This window comes from Carassius auratus, chromosome 16 (genome assembly GCF_003368295.1).
Source record: "Carassius auratus strain Wakin chromosome 16, ASM336829v1, whole genome shotgun sequence".
Classification (NCBI taxonomy): domain Eukaryota; kingdom Metazoa; phylum Chordata; class Actinopteri; order Cypriniformes; family Cyprinidae; genus Carassius; species Carassius auratus.
The window spans coordinates 23,570,167-23,581,808 of NC_039258.1; the positions used below are offsets into that span (position 1 = coordinate 23,570,167).

Here is an 11,642-nt window from a genome sequence, read left to right on the forward strand (position 1 = left end):
AGACATATATTGGCAAATATATGATGAAAAGTAAACAACAACAACAACAAAAAAAGTAAAAATGTCTTGATGGGTTTGTTTCATCTTTTGTCTTCTCCAGATGTTCACTGATGGACTGGAGTGATGTGGATTATTGTGATGTTTTTATCAGACTCTCATTCTGACGGCACCCATTCACTGCAGAGCATCCATTGATGACACACTGATGCAGAGCTACATTTCTACAAACCTGATGAAGAAACAAACTCATCCTGATCTTAGGCTGAAGGTGAGAAGATTATTAGAAAATGTTCATTGCTGGGTGAATTTTTCCTTCAGTTGTGAATTTTACTGGAAGTTTCTGAGTGAAAACAGTATATTTCACATTAAATTGATTGTCTTATTAAATAAGACACAAGGTTGTGCTGAAGTCTCACACTGTAAAAAAATGACTGTGAATTTTAATGGTAAAGTACTGTAATAACCAGTGCTGTCAAATGTTTAATCGTGATAAACCGCATAAAACAACTGTTTACATAATACATAATAACACATGCATGTATATATTCTAATATTTTTTTTTTTTTTTTTTTTTTTGTGCTCGAACAGCAACATCTCAGACTAACTAAAGTTGAAAAGGTGAAAAAGCATAGGACCCCTTTAAAACCTGCTTTTGGTGCTCATCAGTGTATTACAAAGGTACAAAACAGATATGAGTACTTCAGTAGGTTTGAATATTGATATTATATCAGTTAATGAAGTTATGGTATTCAAATGTAAATTTAAGTTAAAACCGTAAAACCTAAAATGCTGCTCAATTATTTATTTTCAGTAAAATTCTGGCAACCACAGCTGCTGTTTTTTAGCCGTAAATTTGCCGGATTTTAGTTTTTACAGTGCACACACAGAAGTCGTGCAGTTGTTTAGTGAATATGTCGTTACACTTCCAGCGACTGAGCACTGGATGGACAAATTGATCTGTGACGCCTCTGTTTCAAAGGGGTCGGACCGAACGTCTTGTCTTTTAACCAGTCGAACGCCAGAGTTTTAAATGATCCTCTTCTAGCCTGGGGTGAAATTCATCAAGGTTACAGTGGGTAGCTGCTCCACTTGTTCTCCACATGCATATAAAGTTGGTAATGATTCTCAGAAGACTTGCACTACAAAGCACTTGTCTGAGCGGCGGGCTGGAAGCTAATCACACTCACACCAATCTGTATTAATGCTTCTATATTAATGCTTTCCCAAGTTAATGACAAATATTGATATCAATTAACAGAGAAAGGCTTGATCTGTGAAACGGTGTGATGTGATCTCCTCTTTGTAACAAATCAACAGTTACTTCAAATCAAAAATATATATTGTAGTCTAAAGATGCCTTGATGCAGTTTGTCAGAATTTAGGGATACACTGATCAACACCTGATTATTAGGGTCAAGGTTCAGAAAAAGAACAAAACACATAACATGATCCTCGTGTTTCTGAATGATCTATCATATAACCTATATAAGAGTTTTTGTTTTTACTTAATGTTTGTAATAATTAATAAATTAATGTCTATTGACATTTTCGTTTCTTAGTTGCCTAGTTGATACAATGGTTGACATTTTTTGTTTTACTTTCTTTATGTTGAATTTCTTTTAAATGAACTCCAGAATAAGAATTCCTGAAGTCATTATTTCAGCTTTCAAATCCAGTATGACACAGACTGGATGTCAATAACATCGAACCTCATTGGTTACTGTGTCTTGAGACACCAGGAGGTCAAACCTGTGCCATGATTAATTTGAGAGCTGCATAAAGGTCTGCATGAATTATCTGATTTGCGAGTGAATAATAACTTTATTATACGGGTTCAAAATACTTGTGGAGTTGTATGGATTAATTTTAGGATGGCATTATTTATTTTTTAGTTAATTAATTGATAAATGTATATATGTATTTACTTACCGATATCCTGCAATGCATCATGCTGCATGAATATTTTATTTTTTCCACAGACTAAATTACATCACACATTAAACATTATGATGTTGAGTAAATAACACCCCCCCCCCCCCCCCCCATAAAGTATATACCGAAGTTAATATTTAAATAATTTCAGAGCTCATTCTTTTGTTAATGGTCACTTGACATGCAGGTACACAAACTAAACATTTATCTTTTTAGTCCGATTAATTTTTTTTAAAATGAAAAATAAATAAATAAAATAAAATAAAATAAAATAATAATAAAAATAAAAAAAATATATATATAAATTGCATGATATTTGATTTTTTTTTCATGTAAATAATTATTTATATTTTTTGGTATTTTTTAATTTTTCCATCTTGTGTATATTTCTTTGTTTGTTTTCTCTATATTAAAAAAAGAAGTGACATAGTTTTAAGAGATTTGTTTCTTCATCCATAGTAAACCCAATCACACATTTTGTGTGACTATCATCAGATCAGACCTGAAAGGATAAAGAAAGTGACTTTGCTGCATCTTCTCCATGTTTCTCCTTGCATGCCCCAAACCGCTGCATGAATAACTTTTAGTCACAAACGGACCCTAAAGCAGCTGTGTTTGACCAGAGAGCTGCATGTGCTCTCATAACTCATGATTGTTTAACCGTGGGCTATTTCACAGCATCAGCAGAAGCCCAGCTCACGCCTCATTGTCCATTCTGAATGGGACTTACGCTCAACAAGTCCATCTCCCATTTCCTAAAACCATCGTAACCTCCACGAGCGAATTAATTACAAACCCTCTGCCAAGCTCCAACTAATACAGAATTAATCGCACTCAAAACGACCAAATAATTTTTTCCAAAATCCAGACAGAAGAAATTAAACTGCAATTATCATGAAATCCATCATTGTAGCGCCGCGGTGTTTGGATAGGTAATGATTTTCTAATATGCCAATTTGCATAAGTAGCCCAGAGATGGGTTATCGTTTCCGATCCCACACAATCCCAATTCCATCTCCATACATCAGAGCTCACAGCGATGTAAAACCACAGTGCTAATTAATAAGCCGTTTACAGGCTGCAGCTAGCTACAACGGTTGCGCGGATGACCTCGCCAAGGATGAGGCGTCTCTGAAGCTCCTGTGCACATAATGACGTGCCAGGAGGGAATCATTAAAAATAATTTACACAAGCCTTCATTTACAAGATCTTTTGATAGTGTGCTTCCCCTGGCGTTTAGAAGAACCCCCTCCCTCGGCCCGGCGTTTGGAAGGCGGCGAGCGCACCGATACCTAAGTGGTTAATTAAGAAGCATTGGGCCGCTGTGAGAGGCTCCTCCAAATCCCTCTGATGTCTGCCGTGTCAAGTGTCTCTCTCCGGCTGGAGCTGCATGAGGTGACTGCCGCGGCTGGGCTAATTACCGGGGAGAACGGGAGCAGATGAGGAAGAGAGCCCTAAATGAGGCTTCTTCGAGCACAGGCGGGCTAATATTTGGGCAATCAAAACCCCTTTGTGCCGCCATGAGTGCTGGAGCGAGGGGGGGTGTTCAGACTCGGCTGTTTGAAAGGGTTAACTACCCTGGGCCTGCAATCGTATTGCTTCCTGACAAAGGAGGAGGGATGGGTTTATCTAAGAGCTAAGCGTTCTGAGCGAACAATAGACCGCGCTGGATTCTGACCCACCGCCAGGGCTGGGACCATATTATCATCATGTTTTCTTCCATATCGTACGTTATCGATATTTAGCACGATATTCATTTACCATAATGGGGAAGCGAAGGCTTTTTGCATGTTTGTGCCTGATAAATATAGACATGGATTGTTTGTTCACAATTAAACTCCACAGAATAGCTACGTTTTAATTTAGTGACCCATACACAAAAGCCATAGAATTCTTCCCTAAATTATATTTGTCATTTTTGTTTATTTATTTGTTTTTATTTTACATATTTTCCATAAAAAATTGTGTCTAATGAAATTAAATAACAAAACTTTATCACTTTAATTGTCTTTTTTGTGTCTAATCAATTGAAAAAATACAAATTAATTTTAATTGCATTTCAGTTTTTGTCAAGTAAGATCCTCCACAACCGAACTGTATAAATTAAACATGGATGTAAATAATTTGGTATGATATTATATATTTTATTACATATTAGGTTTATTATTAAGTTGATCATATATTTTAATATACAACAGCACTGTAAGACCGAACAGTAAAGGTTTGATAAATAAAATGTGTTGTAATAACTTAAAAATTTAAAAAAGTTCATTAGTCTCAAATTTTCTGTGTCATGTGTACATTTTTTTATTTTTAAGTTTACAGTGCTCAAACGCTTTAATTGATTTTTGTCATAGCACTATCCCGCCTGACGTCACATCCATGTGCATTCAACGCACATGCTCATCTGGGCCTGGGAGAGAGTTCGCCATTTTGGTCTGCTTGCTCGGGTGCGTTTTTTTTTTTGGTCGAGAAAAGTTGAGAAAATATAGCGAAACAGGTTTCACAGTGGCATTATTCTGTGAATACACGCGCTGTAGCATGCAGCAATTTTACGAAGATCATCGGACAAAGTTTTATTCCGTTTTGACCACGCTGTCTGCTGTTATATCGATTTTGGTTTTGGGAGCATAAATCTGGTAAGTAATCTATTAACACTATATTTGACTGTCGTTTTACAATTATCTGCACACTTGGTGTCTTGAAAGTAGATTTATTTTATGCCTTTACAATTATATATGATGTCCATCGCAAACTAGCAAACCGGTAATCATTGAATTCGGGCATGAAATTAACATGACATAATCCTTGTTAAACATAGTCACAGTTGGGGTTCGCGTTTCGCGGTAAAATAAATAAAAAATCATTAATAATTGTGGTGACGACCAACAAACGTGATGTGCTAGAGCAGGGGTTTTCCTACTTAGAAAAATTGGGTGGTCACAGTTGTCCCTATATTTTTTACAGAGTTTGTTACTTTAACTTGTATTGTACCACAGTGATAAATGCATTACATACTGTGTTAGTTTACCAATGTCCATGCAGAAGTGCGTGTTATTAAGATTATCTATTACACATTTCTATGCTGGTATTTAGCTTTTAACACTTTAGAAAGCAGACTGTATACTGATAAGTGTTTTTTGTGAACATTGCAACCTAACTAACTTTTGAATCTTCATTTTTTTAGGTTAAAACTGAAGCAGCTGGCCAGCATACAGCGTTTTCAGTACGGTATGTTGAAAAACTATTAACAACAATGGAAACATTGCAATATAGTGACTAAAATGTGAATGCGGACAGTGTACATAGAACCATTTAAGCAAAAATCCAATGGCTTGGACGTGCAAACTTTGTGCTGCTGCCTTTGATAAAAGGACATATGTACTGGAACATTATCGTTTACATCATAGCAGTGTTTCCTCAGTCAGTCCATTACCATGTGTCCATGATGACTGTGTTAGCACATTTCAGACTGTAAATGCATTAAAAATACACTTATCACGAATACATACTCAGATGGAGCATGATGTCAATCCAATGGAAAGGGTTTCATTCATCTGTCCTAAATGTGGTTTCAAGCAGCCATTTAATGGGAAAACTATCCTCAGTCATTTAAGGGCACATTTAAAACAACATGAGATGGTGGATTGTCCATATAAAGACTGTCACTATTGCAGTAATGTGTATACCTCTTTCAATGCCCACAAAAGTAGGCATCATCCAGATGCTGATGCTCATTTGTCAAATTTTAAGAATGATATTATCTTAACAGAAACTGACAGCCCCACAATGCTGGGTCAAGTTGAAGCTGCTGACTTTCCTCAGAGTCCTCCTGAGCATGAAAGTCCTGACTATATTCCTCTTGAGTCGACTTATGATACTTGTGAATTGCAAGCTCAACTAAAAAGCAACTTGTCGTCTTTGTTCTTAAAAATGCACAGTATTCTTCATGTTTCAGAGACGGCAATACAAGACATAGTTGAGAATTTGGGGCAGATATTCTTACTGTCCAAACCTCTTGTGAGAGACTCTATTCTGACGGTTCTTCAAGAACACGAACAGTCAATCAGTGATGTCCTTCTTAATGATTTAGTTGAAGCTATCATGAAAAGTAATGTTTTTGTCAGCGCAACTGCGGAAGGTGCAGAGCTGTCTACTTCTAAGCGAAGGAAAACATTTGTGAGAAGCAACTACCCTCTGGTAATGCCAGTACAATATACTGTAGGTTTGAGAGAATGCACAGTGGTATATGTTCCAGTACTACAAATGCTTCAAGCTATGTTTAAAAATACTGATCTTAATGAAAAAATTCAAGGCAACCCGTCATCACCAGGAATGTACATGTCTCATGAAGATGGAACCTATTTTAAAGAGAACCAGTTTTTGGCAGAAGCAGGAGAGCTGAAATTGTCACTCATTTTGTATATGGATGACCTTGAAATAGCAAATCCTTTAGGCACATCCAGAAAAATCCACAAGCTTTGTGCAGTATATTGGTTGCTTGCAAACCTACCCAGTAAGTATAGGTCCAGCCTACATGTCATACAGCTAGCGCTGCTATGCAAAGTATCTGACGTGCAGAGGTGTGGTTATGAAAGTATCCTGTCACCTTTGTTGAAAGACTTCCAAACTCTTGAACAGGATGGCATTTTCATTGAAACCCTTGGTCAGCGTGTTCAGGGCACTGTGTTGTGCGTTGCAGCTGATAACTTGGCTGCTCATGGTCTTGCAGGCTTTGTGCAGTCTTTTCGAGGACAATACGTTTGCAGATTCTGTTGCTGTACTACAGACCAAATACAGATCAGCGAAGTTTCTGAAGGAGAGTTCAGCATGAGAAAGAAGGAAACCCATGATCTACATGTCCAAAAAGTTGTGCAGGAAGAAAATGTAGCTCATTTAGGTGTTGTGGGTGAGTGTCCTCTTAGCAAGGCTTTGCAGCATTTTCATACCGTTACAGGTTTCCCGCCAGATATACTGCATGATTTGTTTGAGGGTGTTGTACCTGTTGAGTTGGCTTTGTGCATCCGTGAATTGATTCGGCAGAAGTATTTCACGCTTGAATATCTGAACACAAAGATTCGCATTTCCGTATCAGCATTTTGACAAAATTGATAAGCCACAGCCAATCCCAAAGAGTTTTGTTGCCAAACTAAGTATTGGAGGAAATGGACATGAAAATTCTGCTTTGCTGAGATTATTACCCTTGATGATAGGAAGTAAGGTCCCAGAAGGCAATGAAACATGGGACATAATAATGAACCTTAAAGAAATTGTCCAGCTTGTGTTATCTCCTTCTTTCACAGAGGAATCCCTTCAGTACCTGCAGACCAAAATAAGTGATCACAGACAGGCTCTTAAAGCTGTGTTTCCAGAATTTAATCTCAGACCAAAACACCATTACATTGAACATTACCCAGAACTGATCAAGCGTTTTGGGCCTCTGGTTCATCTGTGGACCATGAGGTTCGAAGGGAAACATCGTTTTTTTAAAAGGGTGATGCATGACACACAAAATTTTAAAAATGTCTTGAAGACTCTTGCTGATAGACATCAGTCCATGATGGCTTTTCATATGAATGCCCCATCTTTTTTCAAACCCCAAATACAAACCAGAAGTGTTACTTCTGTGCAGGTTACTACTCTACCTCAAGTGGCGGCAGACTTCATAAAGACCAAGACAGACAGCCAAAATATATATAGCCCATCAGTGGTCTCCATAGATGGCACAGATTATGCGAATGGAATGTTTGTTTCTGCAGGACAGTCAGGGGGACTTCCTAATTTTTGCAAGATTGAACGTATACTTCTTGTAAATAACTCTGTGTCATTTCTGTGCAGGTCCTACGAGTGCTGGTACATCGAACATTTAAAATCATTTAAGCTGACATCATTGGACAACTTCTCTGTGCATGAGCTATCAGAACTAAATGACACAGTAAGTCTCCCAGCATACAACATTGATGGACATTTGGTGTTAACACAGAAAAGGTTCATTTTGATCAAACACCTGGATGTCTAAAATGCATTTAGAAATGTTGACTTACAGTCATGTTAAATGAGGTTGGGAAAAACAAGGACAAGCTTTTCTTTTCTTTTCTTTTCTTCTTTTTTTTTTTTTACAGGAATGGAAGCGCAGAACTTTTTCCTGCATGTCCATACATCCACTGACATTGTGAGGAAGATGACTTTATCTTCACGTCCAGCATCTGTGGAAGAGCTAAAAACAAAGATAAAAGAGAAATTTGATCTCACCATTGACTTTACCCTATCATACCAAGATCCTGACTTCAATGGGCAACTATGTTCCCTTTTAGACATTGAGGAACTTCCACAGAAGGCTGTCCTTATAGTGGTGCGATCTGAGAATGATGCTAGTTCTGTAGCATCTGATGACACAGTAATATTGCCACATGCAAGGATTCCAGAGAGGACTGAAATGTGGCCTTGCATTTTTCAAGTGCCCACTTTTTCTTTTGAAGTAGAACTTGTACTTGCTGAGGGAAATGCTGCATACGAGACAACAGGAAAGACTTTGAAGTTAAATAGAGGACAAAAGCACAACATTCTTGAGACCCTAGCAGAACAAATGCATGGCTATAAAGCATACCCTAATGTTAAGGAAATTTCTATGGTAGCAGAAGCCCTTGTCAACAAGCATCCCTGTCTAAAAGAGCCAGGCTCTTGTGCAGGTTGGTATGGATGGAAGAACAGCCTAACATTTAAGATGGGTAACTACCGCACAAAATTAAGTCGTGCTGGATCTCAGGAAGTTGCTGTAAATTCTGGAAAGAGGAGTAAAAACTACCCCCAAAAAGATGCCCCTCACACGAACATCAAAAGACCAAAAAGGGCAGAGATTAATTTCCTTCCAAATTTCCCAAGAGGTGAAGATGCTTCAAGCCTCGAACAACAAAGGCAAAGAATTATAGATGAAGTTCAGATGGCTGACAAAAATCTTGTCCTGATCACAAAGTTAATGGACAGCACTTTTGCTTTGCGGCGCAAAGAGATCGTCTGTAATGAGATACCAGTTGATGAAATCCTGAAACGATGGCCTGCCCTTAAATTAGAGTCGCAGGTACAAATATTTTCTTTATTATAACTATTCAAGATCTTTACATTTAATTATTTGTTGTGGTTGTGTTGAATGTTCAAATTTTTTCACAGATCTGTGCTGAGTTTCACAGAGTGACGAATGTCAACCTAAAGAATCGTTTCTTTGCTCAACTGGACCAACATACCCCCCGGCTTCAGAGCCTGTTTCGGAAAAAAGCTTCTCGGACAGGAAAAGCTTCTGAACTCCTGGATGAGCTCTTCAGGATTTATGACCTCCAGGTCAGTTGGTTCAATTCTCAATGCCTGGTAAAGGTGCTTAATTATCTTTAGTTGAACTCTAATGGTTGGTTCATGAATAGTGTCGTGAGGCTATACTGATTAGCATCTGTACTGAATGATTTTTTTTTTTTTTATGACGATGAAAGGATCAAGTTGATGTCCATGTTAGACGTGCTGTGGTACTCCGGGCTCTCCCTCCGTATATGCATGAGAGTGATGTTAGCTTTTTCAAGATGTGGGACGTAAGTGTTCATATTCAGCAGTGTCTATAGTTTATTAAAATAATTGCCGTCACATTTGAACCCACCTATGATCTGATTGTGATTTAGGTTGTGATTGTGTTTGCCTTTTTTGGACTGTCCTGGTATTTGACTGCAGGTTTGGTGTCAGCTTTAAGAAAAATTTTAGTAATGGGTAATTGTTTATCTTGTTTTCTTTAGGTGGAGCAGACTGAAGAACTGAACACCAGTGATGTACCACTTGGGCTCCTCCTAAGCAATCAGACATCATCAGATGCCCATTTTTTCTGCCCAGAGAGGATTGCAGTGCTGATTGAGGGTAACATTGTTATTGAGTCCTCCACACTGGCTGATGCATTCGTCATTCTATTTGCACTTACATACACCCTGCACCTTAACTATCCAAAACAATTGCTCAACACATTTGACTTCGTCCAAAAGGTCTTGATGGGTCTTGAGGATGGAAAGTTGAGGCCTAGAGTTTTGAGTCTGAAAAATGACCTGTTAGCAGTAGTGTAAGCACATTTGTTTTTCTTGCTGTAAACATCTAACAGATGGGTTTTATAGATATTGTTGCTGAAGTTTTAATGCCATAAAGTGGAATGAAGTCCTGTTTTGTACATTTTTGTACTTGTGTAATATGTTTGTGTATCTAATACATATATTTGTATTGACAAATATTCTAAATGTGTCCTATGGTGTGACAACAAACAATGTGGGGAAAAACATTATTTAAAATAGTTTAATCTCTTTAATGGTATTTGTAACTTTCTCATGCTATTTGTTTAATTGTTATTTTTTATATCTTTGCAATGTCACACCATAGGACATATTTACAAATATAATACACTCAGGTAATTTTGAAATTGTGGAATGGTGTGGTGGCAATAGGAATTTGCACATAGGGTTAACTGCAAGTTAAATGATGGCTTCCTTGCACCAGGCAATTGCACACTGCCATGCTGTTTTGTATATTAAACCTCTTACAGAATTGTTTTATATTATAGCAGTTTTAATGTTAAATGCTTGTTGAAGGACTGAATGTTCGCATAGGATACTTGCACATTGGTGTGACTGAGAGATTCTGTATCTGTTTACATTGCAGTGCACAAACTTCAGCTTTATTTTGTGTACGTAACAAAACATAAAGATAAAGATAAGCTTTATTATACTTATAATATTTGTAATACGTGTTACACTTCATTCATCTTTATTTTATAATTTCAATTTGTTACAGTTAAATGTTTTAAATAATTGTTTTAGAAAACGTATAGTGATCCGGATGTTGAGTAATGTCGAGGCAATTTGGAAAGTTTACACATGGCACATTCATGTGTCTTGAGCATTTTGTATTTGTTTACATTGCAAGAATATGAGATATTTCAAGAACGTCATATTTGGTTAATAAACAAGTTACTTGCACCAAAGTGTCTCTGTGGTTATTTTGCCTTATTCAAAATTTATAGTTTTAAATTATAGGAGGATTATAATTCTAGGACTGTGTAAGAGTCCCCAATTAATGTAAAAAAAAAAAATAAGTTAACAAAAAAATGAACAATTTGATTTTAAGAATGCAAATATTTCATTTTAAAACTAATGAAAATGTTCAAGTTATCTGTACCCAATATAAATATGTACTGTAAACTCAAAATACCTAGTTACAAACAATAACAGTATATGGTAATGGACACTTAAAATATATATTTCATTGAACTTAAAAAGATTAAGTTAATTTGACTTAAAATTTTCGATGTAATCTGTTTCAACAATTTTTTTGAGTTATGTGAACTTGTCGGGTTTTACAGTGAGTGATATAATCCTGTCATAACTTCTTAAAGTTACACCAAGCAGCCGGTTGTTATTTTTATTTTTTTGCTAGTTTATTTATTGTATTATTTCCTTGTTTGTTTAGGTGTGAAGTTTAGGTAGTTTAATATTTGTACATACACAGTCACTTTAATGAGGCGCACCTGTTCAACTGCTCAATAAGGGAAATAACTAATCAGCCAATAGCATGGCAACAATTAGCTGAAGGACAAACCCAGCATCAGAATAGGAAAGAAAGCTGATTTCAGTGAGTTTGAACATGACATGGTTACAGTTTGTTTTGTGTGTCATCTCTAGCCTTATTGGGTT

General features: G+C 36.8%; 1 protein-coding gene and 1 long non-coding RNA gene across 2 annotated transcripts; both read left to right on the plus strand.

Moving 5' to 3' along the window:
• Positions 1-4,147: 4,147 nt before the first annotated feature.
• Positions 4,148-8,321, plus strand: LOC113116582 (uncharacterized). The gene is made up of 4 exons (XR_003294043.1): positions 4,148-4,571; positions 5,120-5,163; positions 7,771-7,867; positions 8,055-8,321. It is a non-coding gene; the product is annotated as an uncharacterized LOC113116582 (long non-coding RNA).
• Positions 8,322-8,876: 555 nt separating this feature from the next.
• Positions 8,877-10,981, plus strand: LOC113116581 (uncharacterized). Its single transcript, XM_026284821.1, has 4 exons — positions 8,877-9,010; positions 9,100-9,267; positions 9,414-9,509; positions 9,708-10,981. Exons 1-4 carry the CDS (start codon positions 8,909-8,911, stop codon positions 10,023-10,025), a joined length of 684 nt encoding a protein of 227 aa, XP_026140606.1. The 5' UTR covers positions 8,877-8,908; the 3' UTR covers positions 10,026-10,981.
• Positions 10,982-11,642: the final 661 nt, after the last annotated feature.